The sequence below is a fragment of the Chiloscyllium punctatum genome, chromosome 46, assembly GCF_047496795.1.
Source record: "Chiloscyllium punctatum isolate Juve2018m chromosome 46, sChiPun1.3, whole genome shotgun sequence".
NCBI classification, from domain to species: Eukaryota; Metazoa; Chordata; class Chondrichthyes; order Orectolobiformes; family Hemiscylliidae; genus Chiloscyllium; species Chiloscyllium punctatum.
This window is the reverse complement of record NC_092784.1, coordinates 47,458,873-47,484,589: the sequence shown is the minus strand read 5'-3', so window position 1 is coordinate 47,484,589 and position 25,717 is coordinate 47,458,873. Positions and strand designations below refer to the sequence as shown.

The following is a 25,717-nucleotide window of genomic DNA, read 5'->3' as shown; positions in this document are numbered from 1 at the left end:
AATGCACATGCTGTACTCACAGACAGACAGAGTTAGAGACACAGATACACAAACCAAGGATGGTCTTATTGCTGTCACCTCTGGAGTCCTCAGGAGGGTTACGTTGTGTTAGTCTAGTTGAGAAAATAAATGATATTTAAGAAAGATACAATTGGCCTGAAACCCCTTGGGTTACAAAATGATTGTTATGCCCGGGCACATGGTGCCCAATGATGCCTGCTGGGGTTTGCAGGGTCAATGGGAGATCATAAGATGTGGGAACAGAGGTAGGCCATTCAACCCATTGAGGCATCTCAGCAGCAGAGGTTGGGTTGGCACTGCCATTTTTTGACAGGGGAGCACCAAAGCACATCTGCCCAGCCTGTTGGAAATGTTTATTCCATCTTGAGATGTGAAGTTGAAGGGCCCAAGACCTCTGTACTGAACATACTTCTCTCTAACTCCTGAGCAAACAGTTTATTTTGTATTAACATGTAGCTCACTCCATCAGTGAGGAAGAAGGCGTGACAAGGCATAAATACTCTTGTAGTAGACGCTAACCCTCCCACTTACTGAGGTAGCAGTTCACCACTTCGAATCTGGGACACCCCACGCTGGTCTAGGAAGAAAGAGTGAAGTCTCTACACTGCAGCAGGGGGAAGAGGGACTGAGTGTAAGAAAATCAAGGAAAGAGTTGAGAATGAGAGGGAGCTAGATAAATCTATCTTCAGGGAACACCGGCAAGCCTCTCCACCTCCACCCTCCACACCACACTGATCACATTCTCTCCAGCGCCCACATTCTCTTGTTCCTTTCAGAAACAGTGAAGTCGCAGGAGCAGTTGTTGGTTCTGAGCTGGGATTACAAAGAGATTTGGGGAATTTCCGCAGAATTAAGTTCCTAACTCGATCGGATCAGGCAATGGGTTAGCAGCATTTATCTCATTTATCTCTTTACGTGGAGAGTGGCAAGGGCGTGGAATGCCCTACCTGCTAATGGAGTCAATTCAGCCACATTAGGGAGATTTAAACAATCCTTAGATAAGCACATGGATGATTTTGAGATAGTGTAGGGGGATGAGCTGAGAATAGTTCACAGGTTAGCGCAACATCGAGGGCTGAAGGGCCTGTTCTGCGCTGTATTGTTCTATGTCCTATGTTCTATCTGTTGCCCTTCATTCTCTCTCTATCTTGATTCTCTATCTTCTGTCCCATCTTGTTTGGTGGAGATAGTGGTGTCTTGGGAATGCCACTAGACTCAGAGGCCCAGGCTAATTCTCCAGGGACAAAGGTTTCAATCCCACCTTGGCATCTCTGAGAATGGATGGTGAGGAAGCAGGATATGCTCCTGTGGACACTGGGACGCAAAGTGAAAGCATGTCGTTCTGAATCTGAGCATGGACATCACTTGATCATTCCACAAGAGAAGGTGAACAACCTGCACCTCACAGCCCTCCACCTGCACATATCCCGTGAATACAGATACATCCTGAGCTCAGACAGAAGGCTGGGAACTCAGATTAGGAGGTTTCTGCAAAGGTGTCATCTTGAAAAGACCTTAGACCAGTGCTTCCCACTAGCATCCTGCTGTGTATGGGTGGATGGTGGAGGCGGGATGATGGACTGGTTCAAAATACAATTCACTGACACACATTGTCATGGGCAAGGTCAAATGAGGGAACAAACCCAAAGCTATCCCCAACACTCCCATGTGACATTGCATAACCCGACGAGCTCCCACACACTCGATGTGTCATCATTGAACATTACCACTTTGGGAGTGATGTCCCTTTAAGAGTTCACCATGCGAAATGAGCCAAATAATGGGATGTTAATACATGACCACAGGCCTCAGGCTTTCTACATCATTCAAGGCACAGGCTATGTCTTGGGATTACCCTGTGTTTTGTATATTAGTGTAGGAATTAGACTCATCAGAGAATGGGATTCACTTAACTCATTTATATTACACTTCCTTTAATACAAAAATATTACTCCATTCATAAGGAATGTAGTTTTCCCATTGAAAAGAGAGATGAGAAGCAGTATCTTCTCTCGTTGGGTCATTGCTGTTTGAAATTCTCTCCCCTCAGGGGGCAGAGGAGGCTGGGCCATGGAAAACATTCAAGGCCGGATTTGACTGATCTTTGGTGGACAAAGGAGTCAAGAATTATGGGGGACAGGCTAGAAGGTGGTGTTCAGAGCAGGATCAGAGGGTGGAGAAGCCTACTTCCTGCACACTTCATGTTGAAGTCACTGATGATTTTATAATACAGATTACACTGTTTTAAATAAATATATTATCTGGTGGCATTCATGTTTATGATAAGAACAATGTCTGTACTTTTGTTTCTGGCTGAAGTCAATTTATGTAGGACGTTATTTCACATTGAATGCACATAAATTCAGTCCATTTAGTTGTGAAAAAGCAAGAAACTATTTATACATACTCTATGTTCCCTTTATTTCTGATTTTTTTTTGTAGAGATGAGCAGATGAGATGGGGTAGGGAGAGGTAGAGAACAATATTGGTGGGGTAAGGTGCCTGGGGTCCATAGGATCTTTCTGCCCTGCCTGCAGTATTTCGTGGACAAAATGTTTAACCACAGCTTACGAGCCAATGTCATTGCACATCAATTACCTTTTGGAGCCTCACTTCTTACCTCGAGAGAACTCATCTGAACATTTGAGGTGTTGCTGGTTGAGTATGTGCTTGACTTGATGAACCATTTCCGAACTTCATCCCTCACCTTCAACAAAATGAGGACAATTAAGTCAGTCACAAGAGATTGGGTTAAGCCTGTGGAGAACCCTGGTTGGACCCAGCTCACACAACTGTGATCATTTCTGGTCACCATGTTGTCAAACAAAAAAAAATGAACCATGGTGAAGGGCAAAGATAAAGATGAACTAGAATGACATCAGAACTGAGGGGCTAAGCAGGAAACATTGAAGAGGTTGGGCCTGGTTTCTCCAGAATAGGGGAGGTTGAAGGGTAACTGTTGAGTGAAGGGAATTGTACTTTTATTCATGGAATAACTACAGAACATGTGCTCAAGGAGCTATGACATAGTCATGTCAGGTCACATGGGACTGGAACCTGACTGTGTAAAGTTGTGGAAGATTCCTCTTTTTTGTTGTATATAGTTATCTTTAATGAGGCCTTTTAATGTTCACTTGCAAGATTGCAGACTTGATCTTATTACAATGACTGTAATTTTGTTTCCAGTGAGATTCCACAGGGGTCTTGCTGTTTTAATGCACATTATTGATTTGGACTTCATTATAGGAGGCATGAATCAGAAATCTGGAGAGGACATGAACATTGGTGATGTGGTAAGTAATGAGGAGGCTAGCTGTAAACTGCAGGACGATAACAATGGACGGGACAGCTGGGCAGAGCAGTTCCAGAAAGGTGTGAGGTAATACACTTGGGGAGGAGTAACAAGGCAAGAGATTATAAATAGTAGGACACTGGGAGGTGCTAAAGGTCAAAGGGAACAAACACAGAAAATGTTGGAGAAACTCAACAGGTCCAGCAGCATCTGTGGAGAGAGAAACAAAGTTAACGTTTCAATGTCCAGTTTGACTCTTCTTGAGAACTTCAGAAGATGAGAGAGACTTTCTTCTGGGTAAGCACGGGGTCCCTTAAGATAACAGGGCACGTGGATAAGGCAGTTAAGAAGGTAAGTGGGATACATGCCTTTATTAGCAAAGACAGAATATAAGAGCAAAAAGGTTAAGTTGGTACTGTAGAAAACACTGACGAGACCACAAAGAAAGTACGCATGTTGGTCTGGTTTTCACATGGTAGGAGAAATGTGATTGCCCTAAAGAGTTGTGGTGAGGAGACTCATGAGGATGTTGCCTCAGCTGGAAGGTCTGAGCTTTGAGGAAAGACTGGAGAAGCTGGGCTTGTTTTCCTTGGAGCAGCAAAGGTTGAGAGGGGACTTGAAAGAGGTGCCTCAGATTATGTGGGGCCTGGATTGGGTGGATAGGAAGGTGCTTCCTCCCATTAGTAGAGAGGTCAGTTACCAGGGCGCATAGATTTAGAAGGCTAAGCAGAGAGTTGAGAAGCAATGTTTTTTATCTGAAGGTTGGTGGGAGTCCAGAACGTACTGCCTGAAAGGGTGGTTGAGTCAGAAACTCTTGTAACATTGAAGCTGTATTTAATATTCACTTGCATTTCTGTAACCACCAGGGAATTGGGCCAAGCACTGGAAAATGGGATTAATGTAGTCAGAACTTTGTTGACTGGGTAGCTATGATGGGCTGGATGGCCTCCTTTTGTGTTTCAAGTCTATATAAGCCTATGAGCTATGATGAACAGGGATAGATGGAGCATAAGTATCAGGAGAGACTAGCTGGGCTAAATGATCTGTATGTGCACTGAACTTTGTAGTTAACTCTTCATGACATCATCATAGAGTCCTACAGCATGGAGACAGGCCCTTTGGCCCAAACTGGACCATGCCCACCAAAGTGTCCATCCACTCCAGCCCCATTTCCCTTTCCATTGGTCCATATCCTTCTAAACCTTTCCTACCCATGTATTGGTCCAAATGTCATTTAAATGTTGTTAATGTACCCTCCTCAACCATCTCCATTGGCAGCTCATTCCATGTGCGTACTACCCTCTGTGGAAAAAAGTTACCCCTCAGGTTCCCTTTTATTCTTTCCCTTCTAAACTTAAAATGATGCCCTCTAGTCCTCGATTCTCTAACTCTGGGAAAAAGGCATTCACCCTATCCATGCCTCTCATGATCTTATACATTTCTATACATTCCCCCTCAGTCTCCTATGCTCTAAAGAAAAAAAGTCCTAGCTTGTCCAAGTTCTCCCTACAATTCAGACCCTTGAGTCTAGGCAACATCTTTGTAAATTATGGTGGATGCGCAGAATGCACTGCCAGCTGTGGTAATAAAGTCAGATACATTAGGGGCATTTAAATGACTCTTGGATAGGCACATAGATGACAGTAAGATGTACAGTATGTAGGCTAGTTTGATCTTCGAATAGGATAAAAGGTCGGCACACCATCAAGGACTGAAGGGCCAGTACTGTGATGTATTGTTCTATATTGTAAACTTCTTCTGCACTCTTTCCAGTTTAATAAAATCCTTCCAATAACAAGCTGACCAAAACTGAACACAATACTCCAAGTGCGGCCTCACCAACATTCTGTACAACTGCAACATAACTTCCCAAATTCTATACTCAATGCCCTGACTGATGAAGGCCAGTGTGCCAAAAGCCTCCTTCACTGCCCTGTCTACCTGGGATTCCACTTTCAGAGAACCATGCACCTGAACTCCAAGGTCTCTCTATTCCACTACACTCCTTAAGGCCCTACATTCACCATTAAACGTCTACCTTGATTTGACTTTCCAAAATGCAAGACCTCAGACTTACATTAAACACCATTTGCAATTTCTCAGCCCACTTTCCCAGCTGATCAAGGTCTGCTGCAATTTCTGATAACCTTCCTCATTGTCTCTGACACCATCTGTTTTAGTGTCATCTGCAAACTTACAAATCATACCTTATACATTCTCATCCAAATCACTGATATAGATTAAAAACTGCAATGGGCTCAGTATGACCCCTGAGGTGCTCCACTACTCACAGGCCCCCAGTCGGACAAGTATCCTTCCACTATTATCCTCCACTTCTTACCATCAAGCCATGATGCACCTTTGTGTCTTTTACTGAAATTAAATGGCTCCAGGTTGCAAAACTCTATTAATATTCATCAGACTGCTGGCAGTGAGAGTTACTGGACAGTCACTTTGTCAAACAGCCAATATCAGACCCATACCCAGTTCCACTGGGAAACTTATCCTTTCCTGTTTCACAAATATAGCATGGTTTGGAGAGTCTCCAGTACCTCCACCTGTAATGGAGACAGTCTTACCTGGCGATTGGAAACACAGTAGACTACGAAAATAAAGAGGCCCTGGAGAGTGTTGATGACAGTGAATAGGTAGGAGAGGAAAATGGTGCTCTTGTTGATATTAAATATTCCAAAAATCCAAGTGAATCCCAGGACAAACAACCGCACAATTGCCTTAATGGTCACGGTCCTGTCCAAAAAGCACAAAATAAAAGAATACTCATGTTAATCCATCTCACCTCCAGATATCACAAAGAGCATAGCAGCCAGTGAAAACCATTTGCAGTTTTGTCACTATTGTGATGTAGGAAACATAGCATCCAATTTGCATGCAGGAAGCTCTTGTCAATAGCGTTGTGATAATCTGCTTTTAGGTGCCCCCTTGTAGATTATTATTTGCCAGGACATGAGGGATATCTTTTGTTGTAATTGTGGGATGGGATCTTGTAATCCAGCTGAGAGAGCAAATTGGGCTTTAGTTTGATGCCTCATTTGAAAGTGGACACCTCTGATAGTGAAGTACTCCCTCTGTACTGCACTGGGGTCTCACCCCATCTCCACACCATCCAGCTTTCAATATGAAAGTAGATTGGAGCAGAAGAGAGAGATCTCATTTCAGCCACCACTACTGGGTCAGAGTGAATGGTGCTGTGATCTGAAGGCAGTGGGCCACAGATTTTCTGCTTGGTACTTACATGGTGTCTTTAATCTTTGACACATTCATGTCACGTGTGGTCAAATGATGTCTTAGTAAACAGAGTGTCCAGATGTACAACACCATATTCACCTGGAGAGGAAGAGAAACAAAGTTTGAGAAACAAGGCAGAATGATATCTTGGAAATTCTCATTGCACAAAATGGTCTCTATTTAACCATTCCAATTATTGCCATCCAATCTTTCTTCTTGCACTTAATGTTTGCTGCTTGTTGGGATGTGGGCATGTCTGGCAAGGCCAGCACTTGTTGCTCATCCCTAATTGCCTCTGAGAAGCCGGTGATGAGCTAACTTCTCAATCCACTCGAGTCTATGTGGTGTGTTAAACACCAGGGATAATGGTTACTTCGACAGAGGCCAGCAAAGTACCTTTCCAATTTATTTCGGTTAACACACCAGTGACTCAAACCACACTGTTGACTTCATCTCTCCAATCTAGCCAGTGAAGGGGAGGTGATGACATAATGGCATAATGGCATTGTCCTTTGCTCAATAATCTAGAAACTGAGAAAATGCCTTTGGGGAGTTGGGGCCAAATCCCACCAAGTGAGATAGTAAATTCTGTTGACTATCATTAAAAATGTCATCTCATGTGGGTGTCTCAGGTTGATTAAAATATCTACACCCAGTTTCGTATTCATCCAATTATTCCTTCATTAACATTGGTAACGTGTTTCATTTGGTCTCTAGTGAACCTGCCAGCATTGTATTGTTGCTCTGAATATTGTGTGTTAGGGTGGTTTAACTCAGTTGGTTTACAGAGCAGAGTAATATGAACAGTGTGGGTTCAATTCCCCAACCAGTTGACATTACTATGAAGATGCACCTCTTTCCCTCCTCACCTAAAGTGTGGTGATTCTCAGGTTAAACCTCCCACCTATCACTAATGAGAGAGCAGCTCGATGGTCTGGTAGGACAATAGCAACTTTACCTTTATAACTGAGTGCCTTGCTTAGGTGGTTAAGAGTTAATTACACTCGCAGTATCTCAAGTCAAATTTAGGCTAGAATAGGCAAGGTGGGCACTTTTCTACCTTAATGGATAATACAACAGTTTTGCGATAGTTAATATTGAGACCATGATTTTATTTCAGATTTACTAACTGGTTGAATTTAAGGTCCCCTCAACTTTTTTATCTTTTCTTGTTTAAAATTTCTCCCTTCTCTGCATGCCTGTAAATTTGACCTGACAGACAGCCTGATCTCTCTCTCTCTGTCTCTCTCTCTCTCTCTGTCTCTCCTGAACAAGGCCTCGTGCCTGGATAGGTCCATATGGTTACCTTAGTGAATATTAGGGGGTGAGGAAACACCAGAAGAACACGTACCACAATCACAAGGCAGACTGGCCCTTGGAAACTCCATCGAAAACCCCACTCTAGGCTCAGCCAGCAGCTGTGAGAACCAAAGAAATCATTACTGCATGTCATCCAGTCATTGAAGTACCTTTGCAGTGTTGTCGCTATTATCATGGAGAAAAGACAGAAAGGTTTGTGCACAGCAAGATCCCACATGTGATAGTTGTTGTGTAAGGGGTTTATGTATGATATGCAAATGTGACACAGTATACATCATCTCAGAGAGTGATTGAGTGTCACATGACATAACCACGGTCTTGCTCTTGACCATAGCTTGGTGGCAATATAATTTGTTGTTACTTTGAGTTATGTACTTAAATATTAATCCCTTGCATCCAACCTCAGCAGACACTGTAGCTATTTGTCAACATAACAAGATCAAAAATGTTGGAAAATAGGAGCAAGTGACAATGTTACAACAATGAGCAGGATTTAATGACTTAATGGTTTAATGAGATTGCTTCCAACTTGAATCCAATAAAAATAATCTGCAAATAAGAACTAGGAGAAAGTGAGGACTGTAGATGCTGGAGATCAGAGTCGAAAAGTGTGTTGCTGGAAAAGCACAGCCAGTCAGGCAGCATCCGAGGAGCAGGAGAATTGATGTTTTGGGTATAATCCCTTCATCAGGAATGAAGCTTGTGGGCCGGGGGTGCTGAGAGATAAATGGGAGGGGGTGGGGCTGTGGTAAGGTAGCTGGGAATGTGATAGATAGATGAAGATGGGGGTGAAAGTGATAGGTTGGAGAGAAGGGTGGAACAGGTAGGTGGAAGGAAGATGGACGGGTATGACCATTCAAGATGGTGGTGCTGAGTTAGAAGGTTGGATCTGGGATAAGGTGGGGGGAAGGAAAATGAGGAAACTGGTGAAATCCACATTGATCCCGTGTGGTTGGAGGGTCCCAAGGCAGAAGATGAGATGTTCTTCCTCCAGGCATTGGGTGGTTAGGGTTTGGCGATGGACAAGGCCCAGGACCTGCATGTCCTTGGCAAGTAGAAGGGTGAGTTAAAGTGTTCAGCCACGGGGCGTTGGGGCTGGTTAGTGTGGGTGCCAGAGATATTCTCTGAAATGATTTGCAATTTGGCGTTCTGTCTCCCATGCAGGTCCTGGGCCACCTCCTTCCCACCTATCTGCTCCACCCTCCTCTCTGAACTATCACTTTCATCCTCACCTTCATTGACCTATCACATTCCCAGCGACCTTCCCCCCAGCCCCAGCCCCAGTCCCACCCCCGTCCCATTTATCTCTCAGTCCCTGTGGGCCACAAGTCTCATTCCTGATGAAGGGCTTATTCTGAAACATCGATTCTCCTGCTCCTCAGATGCTGCCTGACTGGCTGTGTTTTTCCAGCATCACATTCTTTGATTGGAAATAAGAACCTCCTGGTGACCATAAAACCATTGTTGATTGTCAGGAAAAACCCATCTAACTCACAAAAGTCCTTCAGGTAAGGAAACCAGCCACCATCACCTGGTTTACCCTACATGTGACTCCAGACCTACAACAATGGTTGACTCTCAATTGCCCTCTGAAGTGGCTTAGCAAGACATTTAGTTGTATCAATCACACAAAGTTTCAAAGCAAGATGGCAGCTCACCACCACCTTCTCCAGGGCAACTAGGGACGGGGCAAGAAATGCTGGCTAGCCAGCAACACCCATATCCCACAAAATGAATAAACAAAAATTATAAAGTAGGAACAACTGAAAGTGTTACACCAATCAGCAGGTATTAATGATTTTATGTTTGAATGAGATTGTTTCAGAGGAGAGTCCCAGTTCTAGGACTTTAGGGAGACCTCCCACACCACTTCTCTCGTCTCTCATTAGCAGTCAATGAAAATTAGATCAAAGAGATGTGAAGGGTCTGCGGACTTGTTTTATATTCATTCCAGAAAGTCAGGGCCCACCTATCAACGGGTTCACCAGACTATGAGGAGTAATAAGATTTTCGATGCTGAAAATGCTGCCCCCAAAAATCTGAGAAATAGAAAATTCAAAAGACTTGGAGTGAAAGCTATAACACAACTACAGTTGGAGAACTCAAGTGCAGTTTTGGTCTGCTTATCTAAGGAAGGAAGCATATTTTCTATTCAACCTGTTCAGAAATGTTATTACACACGTCCGGAAGAGATGGGTCTTAAGGTCCCTGAACACAGAGGTCTAGAATGCAGTGCAGCAACTGGTGATGTGTAACAAAGCCTTGCAACATGAGAACAAAATCTTCACACAACATTTCATGCACAGAACATGCTTACACAGTGGCATCCTACACAATAAGGAAGGCAGGGTCAATTGAGGCAATCTAGAGAGCATTGGATGACATTTTTTACATGTAACAATGTGTACAGACATGGGGAAAAGGTAGGAGATTGGCTGTAAGTAAAAGAACTGGACTAGATAACGGAGCTGGATTCGAAAACAGAGCCAGTGTAGGCACAATGTGCTCTATGGCCTCCTTCTATAATTTTATGAATTAGTTCCGGGGATGAGAGGGTTGTCCCACGATGAGGCTGAGTACAATTTTTGAAAAAAGTTATTCAAAGAAAATGCTTGTCTAGTAGTAACTATGTAACCACGTCTTTTGTTGTTAAAAACCCACCTGGTTCACGAACGCTCCTTTGGGGAACCTGTTATAACCATAGAACCCCTACAGTGTGCAACAGACAATTTGGCCCAACAGATCCACACTGATCCTCCACAAAGTACCCGTACCCAGACCCATTCCCTACCACTCTACATTTCCCATGACTAATGCATCTAAGTTACACATTCCTGAACACTGTGGGCAATTTAGCATGGCCAATTCACCTAAACTGTGCATCATTGTGTGGGACTGTGGGAGCAAACCAGAGCACACGAAGGAAACCCACACAGACACGGGGAGAACGTGCAAACTCCACAGTCACCCAAGGCTGGAATTGAATCTGGGTCCCTGGCATTGTGAGACAGAGTGCTGACCACTGAGCCACTATGCTGCCCTCAGACAATCTGCTCCACACATGACTCTAGATCCACAGCAATGTGGTTGACTCTTAGCTGCCCTCTGGACAGTTAGAGATGGACAATAAACGCTGGCAGAGCCAGCAATGCCCACATCCCATCAAAAATAAACAAACATTCAGAAGAATGAAACATTGAAATATACAAGATTCTGAAACAGCCCCTCAAAGTAGATACAGTGGCTTGACACAGCAAGTGACTCCTTCGGTGCTGTTCATTCTGTGATGTCAACTAAACATAAAGTTACTCACTCTTTTTCTGATCCGTAACCATAGGGACGGATCGCTGCCGATATAATTACAATCAGTGCAGAGACAGCATAGCCGGAGGGATACAGGTATCTCCGTCTGATGACGTATGTGTGGGTAAACTTTGTGACTGTGAGGTGTCTGCACACAATAAAAACCTGCAAAGCATCCAGGAACATCCAGGCAAAGACAGTTAGAAAGAAGTAATGTAGGCATCCTGCAACCAGGGCACACACCACCTGGAGGGAAGATCAGAGTAATTGGTTAGGCTTCAGCAGTGAGCAAAAACACACAGCCACAAAGACAGAGAGAAACACAGGTAGACACACAAACACGATAAACACAAAGGCTAACACTCTGAAGGCAGACATAACATACAGATACAGAGAGAGTCACAGACAGAAACATGTATGGAAAGATCATCTGGAGACATATACAGGCAGTCACTAAGAGATAAACACACAGACAGTGTTGACACAGAGGCAGAGACACAAAAACAGAGGCAAATACAGATAACATCCACAGGCAGAGAAACATAGTGATAAACTAAACAGACAACAAAGGCTGAGACACACAGAGATAATCACACATGGTATAGTCAGAGAAACACTGAGATAAACACATGAACATGGGCAGAGACACAAAAACAGATGGCTGTAGTTACAGGCAGAGACAGACAGACAAATACATGTTCACGGCCAGAAGCAGGGCACACAAAGATGGGTAGAGACACGCAGTGAAACAGGATAATATATGGGGATTTTGTGAAATTTCTAACTTTGAGTTGTAATTAAGATATTAATAGGGCAGAGTTTGCTGACTTCAAAGATCAGAGGACTTTCAGCAGGGCCCTGACTTACTACTAAATTGCCAATAGACAGAAGAGAATGGAGCAATGGAAAGTTATACTGGTGAGCTGTAGGTACTTTCCTGAGCTGAGGCAGAATAGTAAAGAGTGAAGAGAATAGCCTCAGATTACAGAAGGACGGAGATCGACTCCTCAGTGGCAAATGGAAATCAATTTGGATAAATGTCAGATGATGTACTTGGGCAGGACAAACAAGGCAAAGGAATATGTAATGAATGGTAGGACCTTGGGAAGCACCGAGGATCAGAGGGACATTGGTGAGCATGTTCATCATGGAACGATTCTCGGAACATCTCTGGGACAGACACTTGAAACAACCCCACTGCCCTGTGGCTGACCATTACAACTCCCCCTCCCACTCCACCAAGGACATGCAAGTCCTGGGCCTCCTGCACTGCCAAATCCAAGCCACTTGACGCCTGGAGGAAGAACGCCACAACTTCCACCTTGGGACCCTCCCACCACATGGCATCAACTTCAATTTTGTCAGTTTTCTCATCTCCCCTCCCCTCACCTCATCGCAGATCCAACCCTCCAAATTGGCACCGCTGCCCTGTACTTCCTATCTGTCCATCTTGCCTCTCACCTATCCACTCCACCCTCCCCTCTGACCTATCACCATCACCTCCACCTGCATCTACCTCTTGCCTTCCCAGCCATCATCCCCAGCCCCACCCCCACCTTCCTATTTATCGCAGCTCCTTTCCCCCACCCGACATTCCTGATGAAGGGCTTAGGCCCGAAACATTGATTCTCCTGCTCCTTGGATGCTGCCTGACCTGCTGTGCTTTTCCAGCATCACACTTTTCGACCATTAAGGTAGTGAGGCAGGGAGATAAAAGTAATTAAGAAGGGATATAGTAGTCAACAAATAGAGTTTAAGAGTAGGGTGGTTATGATCAAACAGTGTAAACTCTGGATAGGCTGCAGCTGGAGTATTGTGTACAATTTGGGAATCAACATTATAGGAGGAATATGATAGAGCTAGAGAGAGTGCAGAGGAGATTTACCAGGATGTAGCCTGGTCTGGAGAGTTTTAGTTACGAAGAAACATTGGACTGACTAGGCTTGTTTTCCTTGGAGCAGAAGAGACTGAGAGGGGACATGATTGTGATCTTTAACATTATGAAGGCAGAAATAACATAGACAGGAAGAAACATTTCACCTTGAGGGATGGATCAATGACCAGGAAGCAGAGATTTAAAGGGGATGTGATGAAAACCTTGTTCACCCAGATGATGGTGGGAATTTTGAACTCACTGCCTGAAATGATAGCAGAGGCAGAAAGCATCATAACGTTCAAGAAGTCATTAGATGTGCACTCGCAATGCCAAGATATACGTGGGCCAAGGGGTGGAAATGAGATTAGAATAGGTAGGTGATTGTTTTTGGCTGGCATAGATGCAATGGGCCGAAGGGCCTTTTTTTTTGTGAGGTACATTTCTGTGACTCTGTGTTATTCCGTATCTTATTGCACATCTCAAAGATGACAGCAAATGGAATTCCTTTCACAATCCCACCTCGAGTTGAACAGGATAGAGACTGAGACCAGGGTGTGGCTGTTGTGAAGGACTTAGGGCTGGGCTCCACTTCCATCAGAACCAATTCTGGAGTCACTGTGGAATGGATACCGGGGCACTGCGTGAGCTGGTGTTGAGGTCCTTCCCATGGAGACTCCTCTGTGGTCCCCATTCATTGTGGCGTACAAGACCAGTGTCAAAACTGATTTCCAATATCCTCTTCTGGTAAAGAAGGACTGGTGCAAATCTGGGACTGGTCAGTGGATGAGCACTCTCTTTTGGCTGACCGGAAACCCACTGGGAGCCCACCATGGATATTAAATGAAATAAAATACCACATTCCCCAGCACCTCTGTCTAAAAATATCAGCAAGGGCAGGGCACCGGGGCAACCCTTCTCTTTCCTCACAAGTTTCATTCTTTCACACAGCAGGGGAGGCAAGCTAACAGGGAATTTTAGTCCAGTCCTTCTATCGGACTCTCCAAACCATCTAGAAGGACGAGGGCAGCAAATACAGCTGAACATCACCACCTGCAAGGTCCCCTCCGAGCCCCACAACATCCTGGCTTGGAAATATATCACCCTTTCCTCACTGATGTTCAGTCTAAATCCTCCCTAACAGTATTGTTTGTATGTCCCCACACCACACAAACTGCAGCAGCTCACCTCCACCTTCTCCAGGGCAACTAGGGATGGCCACATCCTATGTTCTAATGAGAGAAAGTGAGGATCAAGTGTCAAGACCAGGGTAAGGAGAGTGAAGATTGAGTTTGGATGGGTTAACAGTGGGTCATTTCAGAAATAAGTGATGTACGAAAGTCTGCATGGGAGACTAAAGCAAAAATAAAGTTAATTTTTCTCTTCAATTTGGGCATTAGCGGTCAAATAAATTAACTAGTACTGCAGGATTATGAAGTAGCAGCCTGCATGTAATGTTGGATGACCTGGAGTATTTTGAACTGATGAAGTTGAAGATTAGAAACTGAATTGGAAAGGACCAACCTAAGATGAAGGCTTGAATGGGATGAATGGACACCTCAGGGAGACAGCAAGAGGTCAAGGGTCTTGTGGTGTGGGTAAGGAGTCTGGGTTTGGCTGCCTGATTCAGGGAGGTGGTCTGTGGGTTGGCTTTCTCACCTTGTTGGTCACATGGATTCCTGTTAGGAAGATGAGCTGTGCTAGGAAGAGGTTGATGCTCAGATGCTTGTACACGATGATGCTGGCCTTTTGGATGGAGCGGCACTTGGTGAACACAACGATGGAGGCGGCGAGGCACAGCAGGGATACTGTGAGCCCGACAGTGGAGATCAGCAGCAAGGACCAGTCTTCCTGCAGCAATGACAAAGAGGGAATCACATGCTGGGGGACAGTGGTTTGGATGTTCTCACAGAATTACTTTAGGTGTACAGCACAGAAATAGGCCATTCAGCCCATCTGGTCAGCACTGATATTTACACTCCATACAAACCTACCTCCTATCTCTTGGCATCTCATTCTAACAACATGAGAAACTTCTATTCTTTTCTCCCTCATGCGTCTATATAGCTCTGGATGTAGGTTTGCTTGCAAAGCTGGAATGTTCATTTTCAGATGTTTCGTCACTATACTAGGTGACGCTTCATCTGGAGGCTCACTGCTGATGTTACCTAGTGTGGTGACAAAACGTCTGAAAGTGAAACTTCCAGCTCAGCGAGCAAGTCGACATTCAGAACCTCAACCTGAACTACAAATCTTCTCAAAACTCGTCTATATAGCTTTCCTATAAATGCATCAACACTATTCACCTCAGTCATTCTGTGCGGCAGTAAGTTCCACATTCTAATCACTCCCTGTGTAAAGAGGTCTGTCCTGAATTCCCTGCTTTCTCAGCTATGCTTCCAGGATGTGGGCATCACTAATATGCCTGTGCTATGTTTCCCACTCCTCGAAAAACAGTTAAGAAACAACCAAATTGACTGTGGGTCTGGAGTGACAGACAGGGTAAGGATGGTAGACTTCCTTCTCCAAAGGATATCAGTGAACCAGATGGGATTTTTTACAATAGTTGATGATCACTGAGACTAGTTTTCAATTCCAGATTTTATTAATTATATTCAAATTTGACCAGATGCCTCTGTGAGATTTAAATCCACAAAGGCAGAACATTAGCCTGGGCTCCAGATAACAAATTCACTCACATTTTCACAAATATTAAGTACTTAAGTTATCATAGAGAGAGAGAGATAGAGAGATGACTAGTGGTGGTTCAACCTGAGGGTCAACACACCTCAGGTAAGGGGAGAGGGTGTGAAAGAGAGTCCTTCATGGTAAACTCAGCCAATGCAGGAATTCACATCACACTATTAGTTTAAATTAGATTAGATTAGATTAGATTAGATTCCCTACAGTGTGGAAACAGGCCCTTCGGTCCAATAAGTCCACACCGATCTTCTGAAGGGTAACACACCCAGACCCATTTCCCTCTGACTAATGCATCTAACACTATGGGCAATTTAGCATGGCCAATTTGGACTTTGTTGGCACTCTGCATCATAAATCAACCGATCCCACACTACAAGTATACAGACTTATGAACACACGAGTTAGGAACAGGAATAGGACAGCTGAGCCTCAAGCCTGTTTTGCTATTTAATACAATCATGGTAGATCTGATTGTAACCTGAACTCCACATTCTGATGACCTTTCTCCTCCTATCTGATCAAAACTCTATCCACCTCTGCTATAAAAATATTCATAGATTTTTCTTTCATACACTTTTGAGGAACCAAGTTATGGGCCTCTGGTAGAAAAGATTTAGGCAGCATGGTGGCACAATGATTAATACTGCTGCTTCACAGTGCCAGGGACACAGGTTCAATTGCAGCCTTGGGTGACTGTCTGTGTGGAGTTTGCACATCCTCCTTCTGTTTGCTTGGGTTTCTGCTGGGTGGTCCAGTTTCCTCCACAGCTCCAATGATGTGTAAGTTAGGTGGTTTGGTCATGCTAAATTGCCCCACAGAGTGCAGGGATGTGCAGTCAAGGTGGATTAGCCATGGTGAATGTAGGCTTATGGGAGCTTTGGAGGGCTGGTGCAGACTTGACAGGCCAAATGGCCTCTTTTTGCAAAGTAGTGATTCTAGTTTATGACTTTGCTTTCATCTCTGACTTAAATGGGCAACCCTTTATTTATAAACACTATCGCCTCTTCTAGATACAAGAAGGGGCACCCTCTCAGCATCATGCTGGCAACAGCCCTCAGGATTTGAAATAATTATATAAATGATTTGGATGAGAATATAGATGGCGTGGTTACTAAGTTAGTAAGACGACACAAAAAGTGGTGGCATTGTAGACAGCCAAGACTTTTCTATTATAAATATCTTGATCAAATGGGTCAATGGACTGAAAAATGGCAGATGGAGTTCACCCTGGATAAATGTGAAGTATTGCATTTTGGTACAATGAAGAAGGGAAGGGCTTTCAAATTTAATGGTAGGTCCTTGGGTAGTGTTCTAGAACAGGGTCCTGGGGGTGCAGGTACATAATTCTTGAAAGTTCACATCACCTAGAGACAGGGTGGTTAAAAAGGCGTTTAGCACGCTTGCCTTCATTGCTCAGTCCTTTGAGTATCAGAGTTGGAAAGTCATGTTGAGGTTGTACAGGACATTGGTGAGGCCTCTTCTGGAGTACAATGTCCAGTTCTGGTCACCCTGTTATAGGAAGGACATTATTAAAGCTGGAGGGGGTTCAGAAGAGATTTACCAGCTGGTTGCTGGGTATGAAAGGTTTGAGTTATAAAGAAAGGCCGGATAGAATGGGACTTCTTTTCAGTCTAGGAGGTTGAGAGGTGTCCTGATAAAAGTTTATAAAGTAACGAGGGGTATAGAGTTAATGGTAGTTGTCTTTTTGCTTGGGTAGGGGATTTCAAGACTTGGAGGCACATTTATAAGGTGAGAGGACAGAGATTTAAAAAGACAGGAGGGGAAATTTTTTTTTACACAGTATGTGGTTCACATCTGGAATGAACTTCCTCAGGAAGTGGTGGATGTGGGTACAATTACAACATTTAAAACACATTTGGATAAGTGCATGATAAGGAAAGGTTTGGAGGGATATGAGTCAGGAGCAGGCAGGTGGGGCTAGTTTAGTTTGGGATTATGTTCAGCATGGACTGGTTGGACCAAAGGATCTGTTTCTGTGCTGTAGGACTCCATGATTCCCTGATTCTAAGACACCTCCTATTTCTCTAAATTCCAGCAGATGCAAGCCTCAACTGTCCAATGTTTCAACCTGAGACAACCATTTATTCCAGCTATTAGTCAGGTAAATAAAACAAAAAAACTGTTGATGCTGGAGAATTGAAACAAACAAACACAGAAATTGCAAGAGAAACTCAACAGGTCTGGCAGCATCTGTGGAGTGAAAAACAAAATCAGTGTTTCGGGCCCAGTGACTTGCCGCCCAGTCAACCTTCTCTGAACTGATTCATACACATTTACTCCCTTTCGTAAATAAAGAAGACCAATAACTGGATATAATACTCCAGATGTAGTTTCATCAGTTACTGAAACGTAACTTCCATATTCCCTCACAATAAATGATAACATTCTATTAATTTTCCAAACTATGAGCTGCAGCTGCATAATAGCCTTTTGTGATTCATGTACTTGGATGTACAGGTCCCTCTACATCTTAGAGCTACGCGAACTGTCACTATTTGAATAATATGATTCTTTATCACTTCTTCCTGACAGAAAAGACAATTTCACATTTTCCCCATTATACTCCATTTGCAAGATCATTGCCCACTCACTCAAACTATTTAGATATGTTCATAGCTCCTATGTCCTTGATGCAACTTACGTTTCCTATTTTTGTGCCATTGGAAAATTTACCTTCCCTATGTCTTCAACCTTTTTATCCAAGTCATTGATATAAATTGTTAAAAATTAAGGTGCCAGCACTGATCCTTGTGATACACCATACATGACATCTTGCTATATTAACTCCTGTTAGCTAGTCAATCTTCTATCCATGTCAATATATTACCCTCTACACCATGAAAGTTCATTTGCCGCAATAATCTTTGAATGTCATCTTATTAAATACTTTCTAGAAATGTAGGTACACTACAGAACAACCTCGAATACCTGAACGAGACGGGTGGGGAGTATTTTGTTCAGATAACTGATTGTTCAGATAACTGATTGTTCGGATATTAGATAATGTTTTTACAGGACCTTGAGATCTTGTTTAGATAATCTGAAATTCGGGTAGTTGATATTCGGATGACTGAGGTTGTTCTATATATCTGTCACTTTACCGACAAGATGTGTTACTTCTTAAAGAATTCCAATAAATTGGATAAGCACAATTTTCTTTTCAGAAAACCATATTGACTCTGCCTGATTATTTTGAATTTTTCTGAGTCCTACTCTCACATCTTTAATAGTAGCTTCTATAATCTTCCCTCTGACAGATGTTAAATTAACTAGCTTTTGGTTTCTTGCTTTCTGCCTCCCTCCTGTGTTGAATAATGGTATTATATTCATCATCTGAAAGGGAAGTCATACCAGATTCAAAACATTAACTGTTTCTCTCCCTTTAGATGCTGCCAGACCTGCGGCATTTCTCCATCTTTTCTATGTTTATCTCAGATTTCCATCATTGCAGTGTTTTGCTTTTACTTGAGTTAAATTCAGTATTTTCCAGTTGAATGGACCCTTCCCCAAATGCAGGAAACTTTGAATATTTTTTGTTTATGCATTCAAGGGACAAGGGCTTCACTGGCTAGAACAGCTGAGGTCACCATGAAGACCCTGCCTCCTTATGCTCACTCCTTGTCTTGGGCATGGTCACCCCCAAGTTAATTGTAGAATCCTTTCATTGTGGAAACAGGCCCAACAGGTCCACACCAACTCTCTGAAGAATAACCTACACAGACCCATTCTCTTACCCCATTACTCAACATTTATCCCAAACTAATGCACCTGACCTACACATCCCTGATCACTATGGGCAACATAAAATAGCCAATTCACTTAACCTGCACATCTTTGGACTGTGAGAGGAAACCCACGCAGACATAGGGAGAATGTGTAAACTCCACACAGTCGCTTGAGGCTGGAATTGTACCCAGGTCCCTGATGCCATGAGGCAGCAATGAGGCAGCACTGAGTCACCGTGCTGTGCCATGAGTTAAAATCACTGACAACCATCTCTTTTAAATGAATCCACAGTCTTCTGGCAACTTTCACTTGGGTAAAACAATGATAGTCTATTCTGAAATAAGTCATACTGGACTCTTAAGCGTTAACTCTGTTTTTCTTTCTCTTCAGAGGTCACCAGGCCTTTCCATTTTGATTTCGGATATCCAGCATCCAAAGTATTTTAATTAACCTGGTCAGAGGTGTTCTTCCACGCCTCTAGAGATGGTGAGACTTGAAACTAGGTCTCCTGGCTCCGGTGGAAGGCCATTATCACTGCATCAAAACCTGTTTCACACTTTGTTCATCGTTTATTTTTGATTGATTCTAATAATGACCAGTGATGTTGCTTCTGGAATAAATATTGATGTTGGGATAAACTCCACTGTTTTACTTCAAAATAGCACCATGATAACTTTAACATCCCCCTAGCAGGTAGGTCTTTGATTTACTTTCACATCTGAATGATGGCACCCCTGACAGTGTCACACTCCCTCAGTCACGAGATTGGACTGTCAGGTCTGACTTATGTGCTCAGGCAATTCTTTTCACACAGAGAGTGGTTTGTATGTGGAACTAACTAACTAACAATTAAAAGACAGGTACAAGAATTGGAAAGCTTTAAGAGAGATAATGGACCATAATGGTAAGTGGGACTAATTTGGTTAAGGAAGCCTAGCTGGCACGGACAAGTTGGACCGAAGGGTCTGTTTCCATGTCGTATGACTATCCCCATAACTATTTTAAAGCTTTCACTTCTCCCTTTTATTTTCAGCATGAGGAAACACAATTCAGCCGAGTTCCATGGAACCACCCATCTGTCTGTGTGCAGTTGGTAATGTTTACGTTCTGTGTACTTCATCTGTTGTGTCCCTGAAAATGACACACTATTTTAGTAAAGGGAAACCCCAGTTTCACTTGGTACCACATGGTATATAATTATATTTTGCTGAGATTCATACAGCAGAGTTCCCAGACCCTGGTGTAGCAATGAACATTTCTGAAAGTGTCAGAGGGCTGCACTGTGCTCACTGACTGGTTAATATTTGGTACTAGTAGAGAATATCTCTTGGGCCTCCATCGCCTGCTTCTTGCTGCATTCTGGTTCTGCTTGTTGTTGACAGTTCATTTTCTCAGGTAACTCCATGGCATCATTCCCTGGGGTCATTGTCTGGGGCATTCCTGAGTTTTCAATATGTTCACTCTCTGGGCGATTTTCCGTGCCAATCTCTGTGGTCATTCCTGGGGTGACTTTCTGGAGTGTCCAAGGTCAGTGCAGGATTCATCTCTGAGGTCACTCTGGGGTCTCAGTCTGGGTCACTCTCTGAAATCCACAGTCTGGCTCACTACGTGGCATTTCAGGACTCTGTGGGCTCACTCTCTAGATCACTCAGTAGTCACTAATGGAGTCACTTTCCTGCTCTCTGTCACCTTTGGGTGTTATTCTGTCACACCAGCTTTATCTGATCTCATTCTTGTGTGCCTGATTCCTGACTCTCTGATTCTATCGATCTCTGCTTTCTGACTTTTCCACTTTTCTGTTCCCTCTGTTTCTGGGTTTACTTCCCTCTTTGACTGGAGTTTGAACAATGTTTTACCTCGATCTCAATTGGAGACATTAAAACAGCAAAGCTCGTCAGATGGTTACATTGGCATATTACGTAGCTTCCATTGGAACTAATCAGGAAGCAGCCCTCAGAGGACCAGAAACTTCCCCCTTCTGTTATCTTCAAATAAATGCATTCGGCCTTTTCGTGATCTTTGGTATCCTGCATGAAGGAACAAACCTTGTTATACAGCCTGCACCTGCCACAGATTTAAATATTCCCACCTCTCTGAACGGCAGCCATACAGAAAGCAACCAGGCGATGAGTACACAGTAACCTTCTTGAAATAGGAATTTAAGATGTAAAAATATATTTCACACCATTATGTTAGCAACATTAGCAAAATCTCCCTCTACACTGTCCCCATCAAACACTCTGAAGACAGGTATAGCATGAGTAAAGTTGTCTCTACACTGTCCCCACTGGGTCAGATATGGAGTAAAACTCTCCCTACAGTGTGCCCATTAAACAATCCCAGAAAAGGAACAGCGCAGTGTTAGCTGTGGAGTAAAATGCCTTCTAATCTTTTAAACTGAAAGTAAAGCTCTCATTACACTGCCCCAACAAACATTCCCTGGGCAAGGAAGGGCATGTGATAAATACAGGGTACAGCTGCCTCTACACTAAACATCCTTTAAATATCCCGCACAAGGTTAGGTACAGAGTAAGTCTTCCTCTACTCTATTAAACTGAAAGTAAAGTTCTTTCTGCAAAGTCCCCATTAAAGACTCCTGGATAGTTCCAGCATGGGATTAGATACAGTATAAAGATCCCTCTACTCTTTTGAACAGATAATAGAGTGCTCTATTTTCTTTCAAATTCAAAGTAAATGGAAAGTATAGCCCCTCCACACTGTCCCCATAAAACACACCCAGGACAGGGACAGCAAGAGGTTAGATATAGGGTACCAAATAGAGGTTTAAAAAATAATGAAGGATATAGATATGGTGAATGACAGGTGTCTTTTCTCTAGGGTGGGGGATTTCAAGACTAGGGGTATATTTTAAGAGTGAAAGACATGACGGGAAATTTGGACCGAAAGGTCTTTTTCTGAGCTTATTACTCTATGACTCTATAAAGCTTCCTCTGTGTTGTTCTCATCAAACACTCCCAGGAAAGGGACAGCACAGGACTTAGATAAAAGAAAGTTTCCTCTAACCTAATCCATTCAACATTACCAAGAGTTAGATACAGAGTAAAACACCTCACTATGCTGTCCAATCGTTCATTGTAGACCAATGCAGTTCCTGTTTCATGACAAGCCTGAAAGTCACCCTTACAAACCTGGTTGAGTTTCAGTGTAAAAATGACCATTTCTGTCAAATCGTGGCTGGCTGCTTTGTTACTGATTCTGGCTGTTACCACTTTGGAGTTTAACCAGCCTGTTCCTTCAGTTGCCTCCAACTGCTTGACGCCATCTTTACGGATCGTGTTGTTCAAAATGGATTCCATGTCACTGAATACAAAGAAGGAGACTGCAGCAAAGTCTGGGGGAGCAAAGCAATTTGGACTTTGGTGAGTGTCAAGTCATCTGAAATAATTTGGCAACAGCAGTTGATCTAGCTATAAGTCCAATTCTACAACTCATTGTATCCATTCCAATGATGGAGTGTAGAATGGTTCCAAATATTAAAGTAAGGCAATTTTTAAATATCATAAAAATGTATGACTCACTCAGCAGTGCAGAAGCTGAAAAAGGAGAAATATTCAAAGTTTTTCGCTTTGCACTCATCAGGATAGAATTGTAAGAGTACCAAATCTCCAAGTTTATACTGCACGAGAAAAGGTGCCAAAATTTGAACTAGTGTTGATTTATTGCCACAAGAGCTCACAAGCATATTTGTGGACTTGTATTTATATAGCACCTTTCATGATCTCAGGATTTCTGAAAACACTCCTTTTGAAGTATAGTCACTTGAATCACAGCAGGTAACATGTACAGAAATATCAGCAAAAAGCAAAGACATAATGAGCCACACATTCACCTGCACTGTCTTACCATTTTTATACTCACTGGGTAATTGTGTGGCATTGGGAATAACCCAGAGATTACGACCTTTAAGTCCTGCTTTTCAATTTCCTACCTAATTCCCTAAAGTCCGTTTGCAGGACCTCGTTTCTCTTTTATTCCGATACCATTGGTCTGATGTGGACCATGATTTCTGGCTGATCACCATCCCTTCAGAAATCCCTGCAACCATTCCATTAAATCCTTTACCCAAACACTCAGGAGACAGTACTGTTATGAATTTCTAGGTGTGTACTGTACCTTTAAGAGAGAGTAAAAGCTGGCAAGGACCGACTGCAAGCACAGAGTGTGCTGAACAATTTAAAAATGTAACATTTGGCTGTGAAACAAATGGCTGGAGCTGAGTTGCCAATGGCACACAACAAATTCGAATTTGGCCAATCAGTTTAAATTATGCACCAAGATACCAAAATCCAATCGAATTTGAATTTTAATGTTTTGATGACATCAAACCAATGAGATGATCCAATGTTTTAGGGTATAAAATTGGGCATTTTAAACAGTTAACCAAAGCAGCAAAGAGCCCAAACAGACAGCACCCGCAGAATTGCTCTCTGAAAGGTACCTTTTCATATGAAATCTGTGAAGCAAAAGACTGAAGTAAAGTTAACAGGAAAATCTACAAAGGAAAATAGAGAGAAGAATTGACACAGCTGACTGGTTTTGAAATTTGAATTTTTTTTTAAACTTAATTGGGGTGAGGGGGTTTATTGGATCAGCACATTGTTGTCAAGTGGGAAGTAGATAAATTGATCAGACAAATGAGGTTTACAGCGTAGATAGTTGTTGTTTAATTTTTTTTAACTTGGAGTTAAAGGATAAATTGTTAATTTTTTTCTTTAAATAAGAGGAATTGGTAGTTCTTTATAACTCATATTGTAACAGATTATGAGGTGAGGTGAGTTTTTTCTGTGGGTCTGGTTTAAATTAGCAGAAGGGTTTACTCCGTGTTGTAACAATATGCCATCCTGGAGTCATGTTTATAGCCACAAAGCACCTGTGTGCTCCGTCACTAACAAATTATTTTCACATTTCTTCAGTTCTCACCCCAGCTCAGCCCAAGCAGATGGACTACCCACAGTTCCACAGTGTTGGCTCTGATTGGCCTCTAAAGAAAAGTGCCCACTCTCACAGTTTTCCAAGGCCAAGAAACACTTCCTAAGCAAGAAACACAACTCGGAGCAGAAATAGACCATTCAGCCCAATTTCTCCCATTCAATATATTTTCAGCTGACCTGATTCATGACCTTAACTCCAATTTCCTGTCTTTCCCCACCCCGCCCCCAATAACCCTTGACAATCATAACTCTGTCCTTAAATAAATTCAATGACCCAATCTCCACTCATTATTGATGCAGGGATGTCTACAAACTTAATGAGCCTCTGAGAGAAAAGACTGCTCCACATCTCTCTCTTCAATGGGAGTCCTGTGGACCATAGTTCTAGATGAACGGGGTTAGTTTGCTCAGTTTCATTCATTCATTTAATGGGATGAGGGTGTCGCAGACCAGCTAAGTATTATTGCCCATCCTTAATTGCCCAGAGGGCAGTTAAGAGTTAACCACACATTGCTGTAGGTCTGTGGTCACATGTAGACCGGACCAGGTAAGAAGGGCAGTTTCCTTCCTCAAATGTCCTTTGAGGTGGATTTTTTCCCAACAATCGACAATGGATTCACAGTCCCCATCAGATCTTAATTCCAGATTTTTATTACAATCAAATTCCACCTTCCTTCTCAACCTCTCCCCTTGCCTGAGGTGTAGTGACTGTCAGTTTAAAACACCACCAGTCATCTCTCTCTAATGAGAGAGTAGCCCTGTGCTCTGGTAGGACTATGGTGACACTTTCCCTTTAGTTGTGGATTGTCTCTGCAATGGGAAATATCTGACCAGTCAAGTCTCTCAGAATGCTACATATTTCAGAAAGATCAAGGCTCATTCGTCTACATGCCAATGACACGATTATCACCTCAGGTTTATCTCATAAGATAAGTGACTTCCTCCCAAGACTGCCAGCACAGAAAACAAGAAATGAATCAGGGTAATGAAAAGAGAGAAAGAAAGAGAGTTGAGAGAGAGAGAGAGAGGAAGGAAAGAAGGAAGAGAATAGAAGCAATTCTTAACACAGAGGGTTGTAAAATACAAATTTGGATGTAAAAGAAACTAAACATTTACCAGAGCTCTTTTTTCCCAAGACTGTTCTCCAGTTTATCTCCATGGTGTTATTCCAGATATCAATTTTTATCAAGTCGTCTGGCATACTTTGATTACCAAACACCTGGATCTTGCCAGCTAAAAGTAAAGATAAGACTTTGTGAA

At 42.9% G+C, this 25,717-nt stretch overlaps 1 protein-coding gene across 1 annotated transcript in view; it reads right to left on the bottom strand.

Moving 5' to 3' along the window:
• Window positions 1-2,573: 2,573 nt before the first annotated feature.
• The window catches only part of LOC140468096 (adhesion G protein-coupled receptor E3-like), a 50,771-nt gene continuing 27,627 nt past the window's right edge, over window positions 2,574-25,717 (bottom strand). The window contains exons 6-14 of the mRNA XM_072564277.1: window positions 25,574-25,690; window positions 22,655-22,857; window positions 21,362-21,532; window positions 14,715-14,906; window positions 11,193-11,428; window positions 7,911-7,977; window positions 6,567-6,658; window positions 5,893-6,061; window positions 2,574-2,728 (exon numbers count right to left, since the gene is read on the bottom strand). Coding sequence (XP_072420378.1) covers window positions 2,612-2,728; window positions 5,893-6,061; window positions 6,567-6,658; window positions 7,911-7,977; window positions 11,193-11,428; window positions 14,715-14,906; window positions 21,362-21,532; window positions 22,655-22,857; window positions 25,574-25,690 — 1,364 coding nt within the window. The 3' untranslated portion in view covers window positions 2,574-2,611. The remainder of the gene's footprint in view (window positions 2,729-5,892; window positions 6,062-6,566; window positions 6,659-7,910; window positions 7,978-11,192; window positions 11,429-14,714; window positions 14,907-21,361; window positions 21,533-22,654; window positions 22,858-25,573; window positions 25,691-25,717) is intronic.